This window comes from Echiichthys vipera (assembly GCF_963691815.1).
Source record: "Echiichthys vipera genome assembly, chromosome: 13".
NCBI lineage: Eukaryota > Metazoa > Chordata > Actinopteri > Perciformes > Trachinidae > Echiichthys > Echiichthys vipera.
The window spans coordinates 20,761,103-20,781,030 of NC_139838.1; the positions used below are offsets into that span (position 1 = coordinate 20,761,103).

The 19,928-nt window shown below is 44.8% G+C and overlaps 1 protein-coding gene across 1 annotated transcript; it reads right to left on the reverse strand.

The window, feature by feature from the left end:
* Positions 1 to 1,259: 1,259 nt before the first annotated feature.
* On the reverse strand, positions 1,260 to 18,983 carry LOC310955777 (adhesion G protein-coupled receptor B1-like; the record flags this gene model as incomplete). Its single annotated transcript, XM_083925816.1, has 31 exons — positions 1,260 to 1,457; positions 1,692 to 1,742; positions 1,969 to 2,076; positions 2,194 to 2,229; positions 2,348 to 2,970; positions 3,161 to 3,200; positions 3,316 to 3,411; positions 3,556 to 3,727; positions 3,927 to 4,012; positions 4,148 to 4,214; positions 4,329 to 4,398; positions 4,531 to 4,681; positions 4,823 to 4,925; positions 5,057 to 5,160; positions 8,514 to 8,640; positions 10,849 to 10,892; positions 11,295 to 11,397; positions 11,632 to 11,701; positions 11,794 to 11,943; positions 12,419 to 12,527; positions 13,656 to 13,724; positions 13,843 to 14,037; positions 14,168 to 14,274; positions 14,383 to 14,484; positions 14,593 to 14,757; positions 14,872 to 15,036; positions 16,192 to 16,356; positions 16,810 to 16,974; positions 17,109 to 17,207; positions 17,297 to 17,446; positions 18,281 to 18,983. The coding sequence occupies 31 exons, from the start codon at positions 18,981 to 18,983 to the stop codon at positions 1,260 to 1,262; spliced, it is 4,593 nt and encodes a 1,530-aa protein (XP_083781942.1).
* Positions 18,984 to 19,928: the final 945 nt, after the last annotated feature.

Genomic DNA, 19,928 nt, shown 5'->3' on the forward strand with positions numbered 1-19,928 from the left:
AGGCTGAGAAACAAAAGGGCGATGATGAAAGGTCTTGCTGACCCCTTGAATCCACATGTATGACATGGAAGAGCCGGCATCTTGCCAGCTGAGAGGGGTAGTATCCTTCCCTCGAACATCCTCATCCTTTCCACCCAGCATTTCCCCAGAGTGCACTGCTCTTCCTGTGTGAGAGTCTGTGTTCATCCTGGTGCTGGTGTTTTGGTTTAGAAGCAGAATGCTGGAGAAACCTAGACATTTTGGGTAACTAACCACCTCCATCACCGCTCAGTATGTTTGTCCCAATGCAGTCCATATGGGCTCACAACACATAAAGATGCATTGAACCATTTTTTGGAGCCTAATGTTGTAGGTCACAGCACAAAAACAATACAACTTGTGCCTCATGAGGGGGATAACAAATTAAAATATAGGTTATAAACTCAATAATGGCAATAATAATCATAATCATGACACATAATAATCATTGTGATAATAATAACAACTATGGTGATAACAGCAGTGAGAAGCTCTATCAGTATGATAACGCCTGCTCTCCAGTAGAGGAGTAATATTCTCAGTACAGAGTCTCATGGAAGAGTCTCATTTTGAAGCAGTTCCAGGTGTAAAGCAGTACAAATAAAAAAATGAATTAACCCACGGCACAAAAACAAAATGTGTGCGCCCATTTAAGTGCAGTTAGTTGGACTCTGAGCATTAAACTGGTCTCTTATGCTCTCTTGCCTTGTTCTATTTTGGAAGTTAACTTGGCCGGAAGAAGAGCAGCCAAGAGTTTACGGTCGGTTCCTCCTGAGAAGCAGGGTCAGGAGGACGTACCGTGTTATAATATCTCAGCTTTCTGCAAAGCTGAGTTGAAGGAAAAAAGAAGCACAGACATGTCGACCACATCTTCTGGACCTGGGCTGAGGAGTTCAGGAAACTCCAAGTGAAGCGTTAATGGCACCACAGACAGTCCTGGTCCATGGAAACCACGGATTGCTCGACTAACCCTTTGACCTCAGAGCACTCTGACACGAGATGCTTGAAGTCCACACAGAGAAGCTACATTAAACATCCCATCATCACCACCACATCCCGTCCTCCATTTTTCTTTTACTTCCTGCTCTGGTTGAGGGTTTGACGACATTGATTCTGGGACCTACTTTCTCACTTCCTGCCATTCTTGGTTAGCTCTATTCTTTCCATAGAGGATCCCATTCCCAAACCAAAAAGGTAAACAAGGTGAAATCAGGTGGCTTCTCGAGCCCCCCTCCTCCTCCTCAGACCTCTGTCTGCAGGTCAATGATGTCCTGCCCCACCAGAGGGATGGTGGTGCCAGCCTTCTCCCACTCAACAGAGTGCAACTCCAGAGGTGAGGCAGCTAGGGGCTCCAGGTCTTTACGCACCCATGCAGGGGGCGACTGCTGTATTCCCCGGACTCCCTCCCATGGCCTTTCCAGAGGACCTTGCTGTTTGTCCTGTTGAGGTACAGAAAAGAAGCACTTTAACACTAGCGTCACCCTTCCGCTCTGAGCAAATTCTTGATTCAATCAAAATGAAATGGGTTGCATTACATCAGAGGTGATTTTCTAATAATGAAAGTTGTCATTTAGGGAAATTATTCCTCCTTGAGGCAAGTGTAATATCTGATTGTGTGTCTGGTTTGCAGGCAGTAAAATTTTGAGATTGTGAGTTTGTATATAAACACTCACACTGTGGTTCGTTTTGTCACTTCCTCCTGAAGACACACTCCATCTCACAGACTGTAAGAAGGAAGGAAGAAAATACATCCTTAATAAAATGACCTAAAAGTAATGACAACCATAGTTCCATACACAAATCACTGGTTGTTTTATAAGGTCATTTCTAAATCAGATAACCTCTTAGCATTATAATTGCCTCTGTTATGTTTCCCATGGTTTGTTTTACATTTCCTGGAAATGAATGTTTATGGAAATGGATGATGAGCATCATATAATGATATGTTACCTTGCTGTCAGAAGCAGGTGACTCCCTGTCTTTCTCATGAGCATGATGTAGCTTCCTGTTCAGGTCCTGGAACATGTTCTGGTGGCGTTTCTTTGTGTGCATTATTTTCTAGAGAAGACAAAGAAAATATAAATGCTTGTTAATACACATTTAATATGCTATTAGTATACCATATCTAATGTCATAAATATTATTTTCAAAAGCTAGAATCCAAACAATATTTACCTCAAAGTCCAACTCAGCATAACGGGACTTTTGTCTCTGCAAAGAAAGACGGAGAAAGTTGGTTTAGTTCCAGATATAGATTAGAGGCAGAACAGAAGAAAAAGGCATAAAACAACTGTTGTGCAAGAGGTATCACTATTGCATCTCCTCTTACCTCCAAGGAGCTCATGGACAGTGTGGAGATGGTCTCACTCTTGGACATCATGGAGTTCATGGACTCAAAGGTGTTCTCCAGGCTGCTGTGGGTGATGTGAGACTCACTGGACATGTTGTGGATGTTCTGGATGGGAGAGTCTCTCTCTGAGTACGAGACGCTGACCTGGTCAAGGGGGATCGACTTGATCCCGAAGGCAGCCTGGGGTTCTGCAAAGGGCCCGCTTAGGTGCATGAGTCTGGCCTGTGGCAGCTGCTCCACGCTGATATTGTATTTTGTGGGGTCATCTTTAGGCTTGGACCTCAGGGTGGAGGTAGTGTTGGGCATGAGGACGTAACTGCTGCCGTCCGAGATGCTGCCCTCAGCCTGAGCCCGAGCAAGATCAGCGTCCAGCTGCTTGAAGAGTTCCCCTTCACAGACGTACACGGGTTTCCCGCAGGACGGGTCGACTCCTCCTGCCAGACGGATCTTCTCTCTTCTAAGGGTCAGGGTGTGGCTGGAGTACTCAGGAACTGCCTGCATGTGGCTCTTACTGGGGTTGGATGGCAGAGTGTGGAAGTTGGAGCCCATGGGAAGAGGCATCTGAGGAGGGGGCATCTTCTCTTCAGAGGAGCTCTTCATTCCTGTTAAGAAAAATGATAAGAGAAAGTTGAAAAAAAAACAATAATGAACACCACCATGTGAAAAATTTGTTCAATAAAATATGTTCTGTTTTATGCATGATCAGGTGTTTTAAGTGCAAGGCTCACTTAATTTGAAATGCAAATGGAAAAATGGTTAAGAGCAAGAGGAAAAAGCTGATGTATGGCTTACCTTGTCTGCTTGAATCTCCATCCTTTTCGTTATCAGACTGCTGATAAAAGAATAAAGAATGTTCTATCAGTGCTTAATGTATGCACATATTCATTTAGGGGTAAAATGCAAGAGGCACTCAAGACATTAAAAAGGCAATAAGCCAAGAAACTTACCATATGCTGGGTGTGGCCATTGTGAAGGGAACTGCCAGAGTCTCCATTGCCGTCGTCCTTGCGGTCAACTACTCTGCACTTTACAGCTTCTTGAACCTAATGGATGGAGGGAAAACTTCAGGAAATTGCATTCGAACCACAGCCCATGTATCCTCATGATAAGTAACACAACTAACAAGAAACAGCTTTCCTTTTCATTTGAATCCCCGCTACTTATCTCCTCTAAATGGTTTTCCTTACCTCTCTACGCAGGATGCAGTGAACCATGACAATGATGAAACCCTCCAGAGAGTCGAAGACGGCGAAGAGGATCTGGAAGAGGGCAGATCGGCGGTCGGTGATGGCCAGGACGGCAGACATCCAGGTGAGGGCCAAGAGGGGCAGGACCACGCAGGAGCTCCACAGAGATGCTCTGCAGGGTGAGAAAACAGCAGATTAGAATCACACAGATTGAAATGGACTTCTGTTTATCTCCTGGCAGAGCTATATTCTCTCCTGTTGTTTGATTTTGAGGGTTGATATCAAAGCACATCATCAATACACCTGTAATGGCACTGATGAGGGCGATAAGCACAATACTCTGGTGTGCGGAGAAGATCAATAAGACCTACCCTGCTCTCTCCTTCAGCTTCACATCGGTGATGCCGTCCTTGGATACCAGCTTGTTGAAGACCAGAATACCAATGACCATATTCACCTGTTTTGCAAGAAAAAAAATGGATGAGACAATGTAATAATAATAATAATAATAACAATAATAATAGGCATTACATGCATTTACAAACAGACTACGTATTGTGATGGATTGTGATGCCAAAGTTAGAATATGTACCAAAACAACAGCTGCCGCAGGGCCAACAAAGGAGTAGAGGAGGCCACCCTCAAGAGACAGCCAGCAGCTAGAAAAAGAAAGGAGGAAGAATATTAATGCTTGAGCCGAAGGAACAGCTTTTCACAATAAATGTAGAGAAAAGAGAAAGCCTGAAAAAGTGGCCGGTTGAGACTAAACTTACTAGTTGACAGTGCCGTATCCCTTAGCTTTTGTGAAACCCACAGACACAGCCACCACCAGTGCAGGAAGTCCTGCAAGATAGAAAACAGGCAAAGGGGGAGAAGAAAAAGTTAGAGCCAAGGAAGATAAATAGCTTTTGATAAAACTGATGCTACAGTGGCGGGGAAAAAAAGAGAGACGAACATAAAGACAGGTGTTCTTACCCCAGCCTAAGCACAAGAACCGCTTGCGGATAATGCGGTTGCGCAGACGACCAGTGACAGCCATGTAGGACTGCCAAGCTTCTGTCAGCACCCAGCAGAAAGAGGAGAGGAAAAAGAAGTGCAGGAGAGCAGCTACAAGAGTGCACACCACCTGTGAGAGCCAAGAAGGAAGGAGAGATAGAGCGGAAAGATGAGAAATCTGTGTCAGTGGCGATGCTACTCCCAAAATCCCCCAAGCAGTGAGTTTCAGAGAAAAAAAAAAGAGGTTAGGATTGGCTGCAAGATGCCTTACCTTGTTGCGAGCCTGAGTTTGTCCGATGAGAATGAGGGCATTTGAGCATATAATGGAGAGGCAGAAGTTGATGAGGATAACGGAGCGCTCGGAGCGGATGTACCTGGAGTTTTGAAAAGGGTGGAGAAAAGAAATGAGTTAAGGGTTGAGCAGATAGAGGAGAGAGAAAACCAGAGCACACAGCATGTAATGTTAGAGGCCGACATGCTGGACTTTGCTGGAAGGGTTACTTACTTCCACACGGAGACGTAGATGATGATGAGGAGCAGCAGGGTGAGAGAGGAGACCCCACAGCCAACGATCAGCGTCACGGACGGGAGCAGTGCCTTGTCCATGATCTACAGAGAGGAGACAAGACCAAACATGCCTCTTAGAGTTGATTACAAACACACACACATTCATGCAGAGGGGAAACCAGCACTGGCATCCACACACACACACACACACACACACACACACACATGCATGCACTAGCGCCGCCTCTGGGTGTGCACTATCTGGAAGAGCAGGCAGCGTCCTGTAGGCAAACAGTTGAATGGCACAATCAGGCCATGGCTGAGGCAAGGTGACCCCAAGGTGAACATGTCAGAAAGATGGAGGGGCAAACTAAACAAATGGTCAGGGTCACTGCCTTTATCCACTGAGCTTTTGAGTCAGCAAATGAGGCGAGGAGGATACTGCACATATCCCTCCACTAAGCAAAGGGGGGGTTATTCAATTCCAAGGGGCAGTTCAGGGGGGGTTGCTGTGTTCAGTCATTAGTTTGAGCTGCTACAGCAATCTTCTAATCATTGACAGACATCCTGAGCTCCTCTTTTTTTGTCTCCTTTAGCTGCGTTTCTTTTTTTTCTTTTTTTTTTACATTTTCTCACATGTTTTCGTGCCAACCAGCAGCTCCTTGCCCATCCCTGCAGGAGTGAACAGGTGGACCATTATCACCTGTGCATTAATCTGCCACCACCTGCCCTTCTGATCTCTGACAGCAGCTTAGCGCCTGCCACTGCCAGGGGCGGTGGCCCCCCCGTGTTTTAAACAGCCCCTGACACAGAACCTCTGGTGAAGCAAACAGAGCAGGGATTGTCTTTTGCTCATCTTCCCTGTAGTTCGTTCACCTGGAGGTTCGACGGGTCACCGCTGCACACACAAATCTCAGCTCCTTGAGACTTCACAGATCCCTCGCTGCTTAACTAACACACCTACAAACCCCCAGCAGCTAATTGTGTGGTTTCACTGCCTCCGTAATCCTTGTCTGTCTCACACCTACTCCAGTGGATTTAATACGGTTTTGAGTTAATCTAACACCTCTGATCAAGTTGTCATCACCAAAAAACGTGTGAGATGGATGAAAATCATTCGGCTATGGATAAAGACGGCCGTATTGAAAAAACGGTATAATGATATTTTTGATTGTGTTGAGGGGGAAAAAGGTGAGAAAGGGCTAAGTGGCTCCAAGAGGTGAGTGAGAAAATGTCCTCAGATATAATAAATCTGCAGGTATCAAATTAGAACGGACAGAGGGGCGAGAAACAGACAGCTCTTTGGCCTTCATTAGATTTATGATGGCCATAAATCCTTATATCGCAAGCATATGTGAAGCATGGCTTCCACTCTGTTTGCCATCGTTGATAGTGAATTTAAATGGTACAATACGGAGCATAAAGTATTGTCTCTCCGCATCTCAAAATGTGCTCCAGATTGGCTTTTCTGATATCCAAGCACAGCTGGTGAAGTCCGGCCTACGGCAGCCAAAGACTAATTTAGTGTGGCAAATTTGTTTCAAAATCTATCCAACTACATCAGAAGCGCTCCAAAACAGATGGCAGATAGCACAGCAGTGAGCCGTCTTCTTGCTTCAACCTCTACTGAATCTGGGGAGAGAATAAAATAAGGGCAATACAGTATGTACTGTTCCCTCTCTTCCCAATCTCTGTATCTGGGTTGATGCCTGCACCATGGGTCTCTGAGAGAAATCCAGACAGCCAGTGTGACCTAAATATGAAGCATGTCTTCTGGATGTCCTTGACCGAATCACATGTTCTCATTTTGGAAGAATGTGAAGCAGTAAACGGAAGACAAATATGCAGAGAAACCCTTAACCAACAGTGTTCTGCTGTTTTTTAAACATTGATTAACCCAGTGGTCAAGGGCATCTGCTGTACCAACTGTGGGCTGCTCCCTCTGGACCATCATTCTTCCAACATACTTGATGCTACAGGACTCATGAAACCCATATCGAATGAGAGCTAACACACTGCAGTATGTTTTTCACATCTCTCTCCGCCTCTCGCTTCTTGATGGCGTTTCTCATACGGCTCGCAGGAATATGTTGTTGAAAATGTCTACGGCACACATCAAAGGATGGCTGGAGAGGCAGGCAGGGGGGAGAGAGGAGGAACCATCAATGCATGACCAGACGTCTGTCTCTCATTGGTCCGCCTCTCTAGCATTTTCAGGCTTGCTGCTGTGGCCGAAGAGGAAGGAGGAGGAGGAGGATGAAGAAGGAGGGGTGGATGTAATCGAGAATTCAGAGATACTGGCAGACTGGAATGATTGGTGCAGCTGCCTTTTTACTGTTGCAGGAGGCTGGAAGGAGGGGGTATGTGCAGTCTATAACAAATTTGGGAGGTGCTGTTCAGACTGGCAACAGCAAGACAAATCAAATTTAGCATGTAAACAACAGGTTGGGGGGGAAAGAGAAAGAGGAGACTGAATTGGCTTAGCAGCAGAAAAACACTGCAGTCCAAATTCATGAGCTGTTCTGGCACTCACTGCACACTAAATTAAGGGGACAATGGACAAAATGCACATTCAAAATATGCATTTCCTCAAACTAACAGACATCTGTTGATCGTTTTTTTGTGTGTGCAGCAGCAATCAGACGCACAGCAGAGATGTACAGACAGTTGCTCTGTGCTGGGGGGCTGTTCAGAGAAGAGATGAGATGTGTTTTTTCTTTTCCTCACCATCTCACTTATCAAAAATCACACAGGCCGAGTTTGCGCTGCAGAAGCCGTTGCCACGGCAACAGGAGGACGAGCAGCTCTGTAGGCAACACAGTCTACGGGGGAAAATTACACATTGTCTTTGCGCATTAAATATAGCGATGCGTAATGACAGATTTCGGTCATTAAAGCATCCGGTGCACATAAGTTCCCCTGCACTAAGTCTGGTTTCCTAATATACATGCATTATTTAAAAAACATAAATAGATAAACGCAAAGCCCGATTACACAACAGTCAAAAAGTCATTTTGAGCGATTGGATGAAAAATCGAGATCAATGTTCACATTTTTCGTGCAAGCAACTGCATAAGCTATTTCCAATACGTGATGCCATTTATTTTGGCAGGCTTGGTTGGTATATGCAGCTGATCAATCAATCAACGCGCTCGTGCGAAATCGACATGCCAATATTCAACTCATCCTGTTTTTTGTTTTTAAACAAACATGTTGCATTAAACATGTTGCTCGGTCATTTCCCCTCGACGTAAACAGCCAGACTATAATTCTCCGATCAGCACCTGCACGGAGACAAAGAGGTGCTGGCATGCAGCGCTACAGCAAACCGCTCAAAAACAAGTCCTGCACTCTCACACTGCACCGCATTCACACGCGCACACACTGCACGAAACATTTAAGACGAATGTTGGACAAATAACAAGCACACATTGTGAAAAAGACAGAAGACTTACCGAGTCGAGGTTGACGCGCGCTAAAATGGCGAAGGTGGAGGGGCTGTCACACACGCATTTGGTTCTGAATGAATGAACGGGGACCGCTCTGCAGCTCCGAGCAGACCAAGACCCAAGCAGAGAAGAACTGCACAGGGAAGGAGAGGGAAAGGACGCGTTAGGAGAGGAGAGATCTGACAAATCTCTCATGTGAATGTCTCTTAATGACATTCTTTTCTAATAGGAAACAAATACATTTAGGACATTATGGCAGATCCATCAGGGGTGCATGTTAAACAGCTCAATGCAGACACATTCACATTGTTTTCAGTTTTATGTAACATTTAAACACTGAAATATTTGTGATCAGTGTTAGAAAACATAAACACTATTTCATATAACCTGAGGTGCTCAATTGCATCGCAAAGCTTTGATGGTGGCTTTTACATTTATGTGATTAATAACCATCTGCACTATGATTAATGATGATTGGCCTTCATAAATCTCATTTTATTAGCATAATCTGTATAATTTCTTCTTATGGGCAATCTTTCCTCAGCAGACATGCGACTATTGGCAACACTTGCCCAGTGCACTGGGGGACAAAGGACAACATGTTCCCTCTTTTGAAAAACAAGGGGAAATGAAAGACAATCTGAATTAGGATTTCCATTGTGAGAAGCTGATTCATGTTCGTATTTCTGCTATATAAAACAAAACAAGGGATTCTTGATATAATGTATGTACGACATACTGTGCCAAGTCTGATCAGACAGAAAAATGGATAAATTACATTACAAGCAGAGAGTAAAATCAATAATGAGTGCTTCATTCAGGTCATCTTTTAAATGAGATAATGACAAATCAGCTTCTACAAATCATTTTTGTTTAGAACTTGTACTGAGATCTGCCTTTGTGTGTAAGCAGCAGATGCCACGGAGCACAGGGGAGGTTAAGACAACGGGCAGCACCCTCAGGCTCTGACTGACAGAGGGGGTGAATACAGAGGGGCATCATATCCAGCAGGTCCAGCCTGGTGCCAAGTGTCATGGGCGCTCGGCCGTGGGGCAAACTCATCATGGCTGTTAACTGGAATGGCATCTAGGCATGCTTGGCTGCACGGTTTAATGTGTGTAATGTTCGATTTGTCATATCATGCAGATGGGTTAAATGTTGCGTGGTGAAAAGTAAGCCAATAAAAGCATGTGTGCCGTGGAAATGTGTTCCCTATCTTTTGTCACAAAAAGCTGCAGAGCATTTTATCTGCGTCCATTTGGTTAAGTTCACTGGTGGAGGATCTAATGGCGCACTTCCTGTGGTCAGACATATGCAGCTCTGCAAACAAGCCTTGACCCCAAACTGTGCCATTAGCCAGAGCATCCTCCTTTCCACTGTCTCTATCCTCCCATTAATCACATCCGCTGCCAAAAATGAATCTAATTTGACCGGAAGCACATTGCTCTCCTTCTGAAAGTAAGAGTTGATTACATTTTCTCCTTCGATTCATTTTTGCTTTTGCTTTGACTGGATGCTGTGGCTTATGTAAAAAAGTGTGTGTGGGGGGGATCCAGCTGCATTTTCGTTTCTTATCTGTCCTCCACAAGTGTACACATCTATCTAAATGCAAATTGTCCACGTGTGTATTCTTCAGGAAGGCAGAGTGGGCCTGGGGCTGATTGATCCAAGCCAGGCTACCAGGAGCTGCTTTCATAAGTCATTCAAATGCATCTAAGCATTTTTTTAAACTCCCACGCACCATAGCCATTAACCCCAGTGGTGAATGACACATGAACGTGACTTAGAGGCGAGGAGGGGAAGAGCTGCCATTGTCTTCAGATTGCAGACTACAGTGTGACCTATAGGGACGCTGCAATGAGTTTACTCACTGATGTATGTAATGAGGTTAGGAGTCACACCTGTGTATTTTTTTCCTTCTCAGTGTGTGGTTCGTTTAAAGCAATGCAGGAGTCTGCTAGATCGAAGTGAAGTTTCACTCAACTAGAACCACTGACGATGTCATTTAAGTCTGTGTGTCATGCAGTAATCATGTCAGGCCTGGTGCTTCTGGATGGGAGAGTAACATGTTGTGGCAGTACTTTGTCCTCCTTGTCGGAAGTGACTGACATGAAAAAAGGATGAGACATTATTGCTCTCTCTCTGGTGAGTGTAGATCTGGGGGAGGGGGTTGTATGTTCCTATGTAGTGACAGATGCATGACTGCAATTACCTCAGCTACAAGCGGGGAGATAAACAACAAGCGCCAAATTGGCTTACAAGGCCACCCAAGACAGAAAATAGATGTGAGCAACGGTCAGAGGCACATTTAAGAAGAAAAACAACTGTGGTCAACACTTACGTTTCACTCTCGTCCCATGAGAGGCATGTCTCATTCATGGTACCCTGCAAAATAAAAAAAGCAGATGGAGAAGTCAGTGTGAGGAGTCTCTGCAGAAAAGGGAAATGTGTAGGCTGCAGCATGATAAACGTGTGAGATGCAACAGCTTGCTGCCAGCCACCTGCCCACATTTCTTGCACCCTCCCCTTTATATACGCACAAAACTAAAAACAGCTTCTTATCAGCGGCAGGGACTAATTAATGCGCATGATTTCTCATCATCGTCAACTGACCGAGCTGTGATCTTTGCCAGGTTTCAACCGACTCAAGTACAAGTAAAAGTCACAGTGTGACTGCAAATGTCAACAAAATGTCAGGCTCTGCGTACCACTGTGAGCAAACACCCAGAGGGGGGTTGATATTTTACGTAAAGGCTCCATCAGATTGGGTAATCATTAGGGACTTACATTGTGGAGATGGGGGAACTCGATCTCAACGGGGGAGGACAGGATACCAGGGTTGGGCTTGACAATCACTGTCACCACCTTGGAATTGAGGAGGGTGGTGTTACTGTGGAAAAAGAGGAACACGGTCAGTGTCGTCCATGTGAGACATTATAGTTGAATCAATATGGTCAATGTTTGACATGAAGTGTCTGCAAGGCCTTAAACTAAAAGATGTGACAAGAAGTATAAGTGAAAACAAGAAGTAAATGAGTAGGGAGTGAGGCGCCATCTAGTGACAACAAAATATATTGCATGTAAGGCCAGTTTCATACAAATAAAAGCAGAGATTTTGCATTACCTCTGGAAGGACATAATAGAGGCAAGGTTTCTGTAGAGGACGATGCCGGTCACAAAAGCATCATTGCCATCTGGGAAAAAACAAAATGCCTGGTTAGACTCAAAGTCATAAGTCTTTTGGTTGAAATGGTTGTTGTAGAAAATTATGTCTGTTTGATCTTACCAGCCTGTTCAATGGACAGAGCATCACGGGACACTGAGATCTTCTCCTTAGAGGTCCTGACCCAGTCCAGCATGCCCCTCCAGCCCTCAAGCGCTGCAGGGAAGGTGAAGTTGGAGTTTGTGGTTGTCGGGCGCTTGTGGATGCTCAACACTGAGGACAGATATTGAGAGATGCTTTGTTAGTGAACAGCACTTAGAGATCACAGTACACTGTGTTAGCTGAAGAATCGTCTAATGCCAAGAACATTTTGGTTTCATGCGTCATGTGTGTCCGAAGGGAGTAGTCATTCTCCACCAAATCCTGTGAGAATGTCACCCTCACTGAGCTCAAACGGCCACAAAAGTCACAGAAAGTGACTCAGAGTGTGAGATTTACCGGATTTGACAGAAGTATGTGTAAAAGCCATATGTGAGTTATGCCAAATATACTCGCACAACATCTTGGAGATGGCACAAGTAATATGATATATCTGATGGACTCGAATTGATAACTGATGCTATCTGCTGCTGCTTATATGGATTCACAAGCGAGATTAAGATTGATGCACTCTCCGGCTGGAGAGAGGACAGATCATCCTGACTAGACATGATCAGAGAGCAGATGGCAGGGGGAAATTAGGGCTCACCTAAATTCTCGGTGACTTCGTAAATGTCCTGAAAGCCACTCATTTGTATACCGATCATGTTCACAAAGTCCTCAACAAGGCGTAGGAACTCCTTAATGCTGGCACCCATCTGAATAAAGGAAAAAACATGGAAGAGAAAAGGAGGAATAGTCAGGATAGGGGAAAATGGCAGGAGCTCATTCATTGATATGCATTTACACCATTAGTTTAAATGACCACTTAATGATTATTACATGCCCATATCTAGATTTCCTATTTTTACGTCAGTCCAGCTTGTATCGATTCTTTCAGAGCTCTCAGCAATGGAGTGAAAAAATAAGGGAAAAACACACTGCTTGCTGCTATGCAACCTCAGAACTTCCTTAAGGCCATAAATGGGCAAGCTGTTGATTCATACTCTGTTTTTTTTGTCCTCTCAGTCGGTGGAAGGGAGGGCTGTCTGACTTGCGTGTCTCTGACGCAGAACTGCAGTGATGTGGGCGCAAGGTGTATGCAATGTGCTGTCCGTGTCCCCTTACAACTGCTATCGGTATGTAGGATGGCATAGAGACTCACAGACTGCAAAGTGGGCGTAGTGATTCTCCCTGATTCAATCTCACTCTTTCTTTCTCTCTCTACCGTCACCTTCAAGTGTTCGCTTGCTCTTGTCGCAGTGGCCTTGGTAATTCAAAAATCCAGTTTTCCATTTGTGCACAAATAGTGTTTACCAACTGCAGTGTGGGAGTCATTTGTTTGTCTAACTTCTCTGCACTAAGTCCGTTAAGGAAGTGTCTCCTCACTCACTTTAGCGGGAACACTGATTTCATTTGAACCATCAACAGGTGGTCAAGCAAGTCAAAGTTCTGTTTAGTCTATTGGAAGTAGAAGTTATGAATAAATCTAAAAGAAAGAGTTAAAACTAGACGATAGGATAAAATCTAGACATGTAATGTAATGCTTTTATTGTTGTACTGATCATTTTAGCTCTTGGAATCATACTCTAATTACAATGTCATCCGATGTTTGGGTGAGTAAAAGGGCATTTGGGAGTGTTAATTAGTGCAAGCACACCAGTCACTGATACTCTACCTTCCCCCTCATTTTCACATTTTTCACACCAACCTCTAATATACACCCTGACAATTATGTCCTTGAATTTGTCCTGCACACACTCATCCCATCACACGAACGTTAGAATAACAGACTTATTTTCTCCCCCGCTCACATTCACTCATACACACACTCTCTTATCACATACCAGCTGGGCCTCTTCCCATTTGTCACGATGTTCCTCCTTCAGAAGGTTGCTGATTGTCTGGACGTAGTTCTGCAGATCAATGGAGACAGAGGTGTGAGAAGACACCAAATCCAGCTTAATTGGAAGCTATTTTTTTCTCAGAGGAACACGTGTTGCATTATATTATTCTTAACACATTTTAGCTTACCTCGACATCAGCGTTGCTCAGTCTCAGTCTGGTTCCCTTGTACAGCTCAGTGGTGTTCTTTAGGATTTCCATGACAGCCAAGAGGTCGCCGCTGTACTTGGCCCCCTCATCGGAGGAGAATCTCAGGCGTGAAATCACCTCAGCAACCCCGTCCACACTCTGGCCCATCTGCGCTTTGGAGTTGTAGTCCCTTGACTGAAGAGGAACAGTCGAGAGGTTAATCTGAATCTATGACATTTGCTGGCTTGACTCCACTACTGGGAAATTAGCAATATGAGGACACAACAGACGAGCATTTTAATTAGGGTACATTGTCAGGGCGTACCAGCATCTGAATGTTCTCATAGTTCTTGGAGACACACTTGATGTGAGTTGGGATCTCCCAGGAGGCAAGACCTACAGCGTCCAGGGTGCACCGGCGCAGAATCAGACCTGTTAATGAGAGAAAGGGAATACTTGTAGTTGGCATAATTGAGGGATGATATACAGTCTAACAGGGAAAACAGAACTAGCATATCGCCGTCCTCGCTGTCTCTGTACCTGAGGCATCAGCAGGGCAGGCAACGGCAGCCATGTCTCCGGCGGGGGTTTTCTTCCAAACAACATCTCCAGTGTTCTCCTCAGGGCAGATCTCATGGGGCTCTATAATGTTACAAGGATAAGTAGAAGGATAAGTAATCTTTTACCTTACTGAATTGTTCTGCACTCTGCACTATGTTCACTCTTATGCATTGTAATGGAGTCACTTACCAGGGCATCTCTTCTCATTACAACGCTTCTGCTCTCCCTTTTCACCGGGGCAAGGCTCTCCACCAAAGAAAGGCCCTTCACAGACTCTCTGTCTCTGCTGGATGCCTCCACCGCAAGTCTTGCTGCAGCTGCCCCAAGAGCTCCACGCATGCCAGCGTCCATCAACTAAACACAGAGAATATTTCACACCATGATCTCTGGACTGTAATATGTTCAATTCATTTAGATTTTATTTAGATATGGACTCTTGAATATGAAACTTTAGTTTATTTTTCTTACCAGGGCAGTCTTTCAGGAAGCAGTTGGCCGACTCTTTCCAGCTACCGTGGCACTCAGAGCCCCCGTAGGATGGACCATTGCACTCCCGTATTCTCTGCCTGGTGCCGTTGGAGCAAGAAGCGGTGCATGTGCTCCAGGTAGACCACTCGTTCCAGGATCCGTCCACTAGAGGGAAGCAGAGGATATGCATGAGAGTTACAACGACTGCAAGGACAAAACGGACCCTCAGGCCACAGGCATCACGGCACATTCACTGATGCTGTTAACTTTTCACATGACCTGCTTCAGATGAGTTTAAGTGACATTGGTTATCTGTCCTTCATGACTGTATAATGTCTTTTAACCTTAAAGAACCACTGTCCCCCAACCTAAAATTATGTTTATGTCATTATGGACATTATGAGTATTTACTAATACATTTTCTAATACAAAAAAACAATCATGTGGATGAGACAGAACTTTTTTTGTCTAAGTAAAAAGCAATGCTACTCTAAAAACTCTATATTGGGCATTTTAATATAGGGCATAGAGAAGAAACAGTGATTGACCACAGGAAAACACTTTTCATATCCCAGATTTAATTTGGTGGTATAAAAGCCTTGAAAAGACTATTGTTGGTAAATGCTGCCTTGCAAGATGGTAGAACAGATTAAATAATAAACATAGTCTTAAAAACGGTTAGATTGGTCAAAATAATAAAAAAAATTCTATCATGCTAAAAAGGCTAGACTCAATTTTTGAAGCCTTTCAATTTCAAATAAAGAGCGTAATTATCTCTCAGTAATGACTTTGCCTAACAGCCCATCCTCCCTTTCAGGCAGTAATTCAACAGGGGCACATAGAGACAATCTGCAGCATGCAATTGCAAACCTGGTGTGGAAAAAGTGGGAAAACTAAGTGTGATGCAGCTGTGATTTGAGTCTGAGTGAAAACTTTAAGCACACGAGTAGGTGGCAGGAAAGCGAAGCTTCTAACATGTTGAGTGACCATGAGCAGAGCATGAGTCACCTTCGGGTAATATAAAGCACTGACTAATACCCACAAAGGCTTTCAATCTGTGGATGCGTCAGATGTAGTCAACCTGCCACTGCAGTTGCTGTTTGTGATGGCTGTGATGCCACTGGGTGGCTTAATTAGTTCTCATATATGAATCAGCTAGCTGAAGGGTCAAGTATCAAAGCCCGAGTCAGTTTTCAAGGATTTTAAAACATGGTAGTAAAAGAACAAGCTGTTACAATGAAGCAGTAATATTTTTTTTAGGTAAGGGTATCTTTTTTTTATTTGCATCATACTGTAGTTTATGCAAGACCACTGACTCACCTGGGCAGACAGCGATGTTGCAGAACTTAGTTTGTCTTGTAGGGCCGCGGCATGGTTCTCCTCCATTCTGGGGCATCTTGCATGTGCGGGTCCGGTCACGATAACCACGACCGCATGTGGATGAGCACAGGCTCCAGGGGGTCCACTCGTCCCAAGCACCATCCACTGCACATGATAGACATAGAGGGATAATAGTTAAAGTTTATAGAAGGAAGTTATAGTTTGTTTTAAAAAAATGTACAATGGGTATTTTAAATTATTAATTTAATTGAATTTAATAAATTAATTTGAGGCTTCACAGGCTGCACACTCTCCACTAGGTGGAGCCTTCCCTCGCACAATCCCTAAGACAACTATCAGGGAGATATTGAATGGCAGCCTCTTTTTCAACAGTGTAGATCTCACTGTGCGAAAGCTCCAAAATCTTTCTATAACTTGTCTGCTTCTCTTCTCTTTCCTTTGTGACTGGTGTTGTATAAAGGGAAATTATTAAGGGATAATGGCTTTTCCCTCCATTGTCCACTTCAAAAAGTGTCGCTATTTTCAAGATCACACTCGTGTTTTTCTCTTTAGTCGCCCAGTCATGCTCACATTAGAGAGGAGGAACCTGGCACTCACCGGGGCAGACAGCTGTGTTATTGCAGGGACGGTTCTCGCGCAGGGGTCCGGTGCACTGGGTGGTGAAGGAGGAGGTAGCGCAGACTCGGGTGCGGCTCTGCCAGCCCTCTCCACAAGTGATCGAACATGTGCTCCAGGGGGACCACTCATCTGTCTTAGCATCTACTGTTGAAAATATATATGGATTTAAGGGTCAGACACCAGGCCCTTAACACTTGGAGATATTAAGATAGTACTTTGTTGCCCTGCAATGCAGATATTCTTTTTGCAGTAATCCATGTACATCGGCAAAATCTCACCTGTTTGGGTTGCAACAACTCCATGGTTAGAATCATCAGCATTATCTCTCTTAAGACCAACAATGGCTCGCAGACCCTGGCTTCTGCTGCGCTCTTCGCCTGAGATCATTTGAAAATTGCATAATTATTACATTGAATCTGAGTCACCTGCAGCCAAGTGCTCCAAACTACATGACAAGTGGGCTTACCAATGCAGGGCTGAGGGTTGCAGGCCCGTCCTTCTTCGACTGTTCCCTCGCACACACCGTCCTCGGGCTGGCAGCCTCGGCTGCGCACTTGGACTCCACCACCGCATTCCTGGCTGCATACTGACCAGCGGCCCCAACCAGCCCAGCCTTCTACAGGAAGAGACAAGAAGAGGAGAGATATTGAGCAAAGGTTGATATTGTTGCAAGAAATGACAGTGACCTAATTAAAACGACATTTATGTATACAAAACACATATATAAGAATGGGAAGGGAATATAATTAGCTTCATGTGCAGAAAATGAGCAACAACAATGATTTGTGACCAAAACCGAGCACTCAATAGATGTTGCATTTGAAATGGTAATTGTTTGCTTTCACTTGTGTGTGAACCACGGCCAAGCAGTGTTCAGACCGACAGGTGTGTTGCTATGACGACCACAAGTGCTGAACTTCGATTTCCGCTGCCAGCCGTCTATGAGGTCTTTGTGCTCTTTTCTACCCTCCCCAACAAACATGTCCTCTATCCCTCCCCAAACCCAGACTCCTTGCCAAGCGTTAGACATGCCTGCCTTAGACAAAACAGAGAGCTAGTGATGTGTGTGGTTCAGGCTGTCTTGCCAATGAGGCCTGAAGACGCGCAGTTACTCTAACACCTTTGATTAACTTCTCATTACTTTGTGGCGGCGGAGTGCACATCCTCGACCTGTACCCCTGCTCTACAGACATGGATCATTACCCCCAGCAGCTCCTAACACACACTGAGAGATAGCAGGGCTGGAGACCGCCTGCAGAGCTGGAGAACATGATCCCCCATCTAACCCAGTGGATGTCATAACAAAACACCCTGGAGAGTGCACTGTTTTTTCTTTTGAGGTTTCTTTTGAGGTGACCTCCTAAGATTTTTGTTTTTCTTCCACTTTCTTTTACATTTTAAAAAGTTTACTCTGGAGGTAAATCAAACCAAACATGTTACACAAACTTACTGATAATCTCGGCATCACGTCCGTTGTCTCTGGGAACAGGAAGGCATTTCTCAACGTAGACACCACCTCTGTAGCAGCTTCCTGGCTTCCTCTTTGGGGCCTCCCAGCACTGGCAGGGTGTGTTCATGATGCCACAGGGATAATCGTGGGTGCTACTGGACAGGCACTTCTCCAGCCACTGGCACAGCATCTGGCAAGCAGGCATACTTGGGTTCCTCTTCCCTACGACCAGAAACTCAGCCTTGAACTCACTGACATCATTCTGCCCTTCCAACATCTCAACGCCGTTTCTCGCAGCCACCTTGCGGATTTGCAGGAACTGCTTGCTGGACTCCAGGTACGTGACAGTAGTTGATGCGTCGCACAGCCTTACAACCTCGTCGAAGCTCTCCATGCCCAGATAGGTGCGGGAGGTCTCGATGAAGGAGTCGAACTGGAAGGTCTTGATCTGGCGAGGCACACAGGAGTCGGTTGGCTTGGTGATCTTCATGTAGACAGTGTAGCGGCGAGGATCAGGGTTCTGCAGGGTCCAGGAGCATGGTGTGGAGTGCAGGGTGGTCGTAGAGGAGAATACACCAAAGAAGCGACTCTGTTCCAGGGTGGCACAGGTGGCGGATGCTGGGCCGGAGGGAGTGCAGGAGGTCAAACCGAAGTAGAGCAGTACGAGGGCCACACAGGGGCCGGAAAGAGCTGACCACGCCATTGGGTCGGACAGTGGTCGTTCTTGTTTCTGTGACTGTTTTTTCTCTGACTTCTTTGTTGAAAGGTATTGCACTTGGTCTTAGTGCAATGAGGGGGCTACACAGAAACATGAAATGGAAAAGAGGAAAAATCAGTCAGAATGCTCCAACATCTAAATAATCACAACAAAACACCACACATCAGTATGCAGGATAAAAGCCCTCCAAATGACAATATTCATGAGATGCATTTTAATTGGACCTATTGTCAAACTGATATATACACATCAGGGATTAGCCTCTGATCAGTATCATAGTGTTTCGGTGCAGACTCGATGCTCTAAAATGCCCAGTTCTTCAGGACATAATTGCTCTGGCACTGCAATTACAGTCCTTCACGGCAGGCTGGTATTTCCAAGCTCTTGCTCTTTCCTCCCACACACTAAACTGAACAGCGTACATGTGCGTCAGTCTGACGTCCATAGATGCATTGCCAGTGGCAACCACAGACGCCTATTACTTCCATTATTTCAAACTGAGAAACCAGTGAAATTGTTACTCTGTGTCCATGGAGAAGTGTGATTACATACCCTGCTGTGGTACCTCAAATTGCTTTGGGGATATTTCCTGCATTACATACCAGAGCATAGAGTGAAATGAATCTAGAGTGACTAAATGACAGCCACTCTTGCATACTAATGCATAATTAGGAAGATGCATCACTAAAACTTACTCAAACTTACTCATGCATTCTAATGCTACTCAGGAGAGTTGCCATATGCAATCAAATGAAGGATCAACAATCATTTTTACTTTAGCTTACTAAATGAATCCTGCATATATGCTTTATGTGGACTTTTGTTACTGAATGACTAACCCTACCTAGAAAAAGAGTACAGAGTAAAATCTGAGGTCTCTGTACCTGACTAGACCAGCTCATATAATGGCAGATGCACTACAGACCAGAG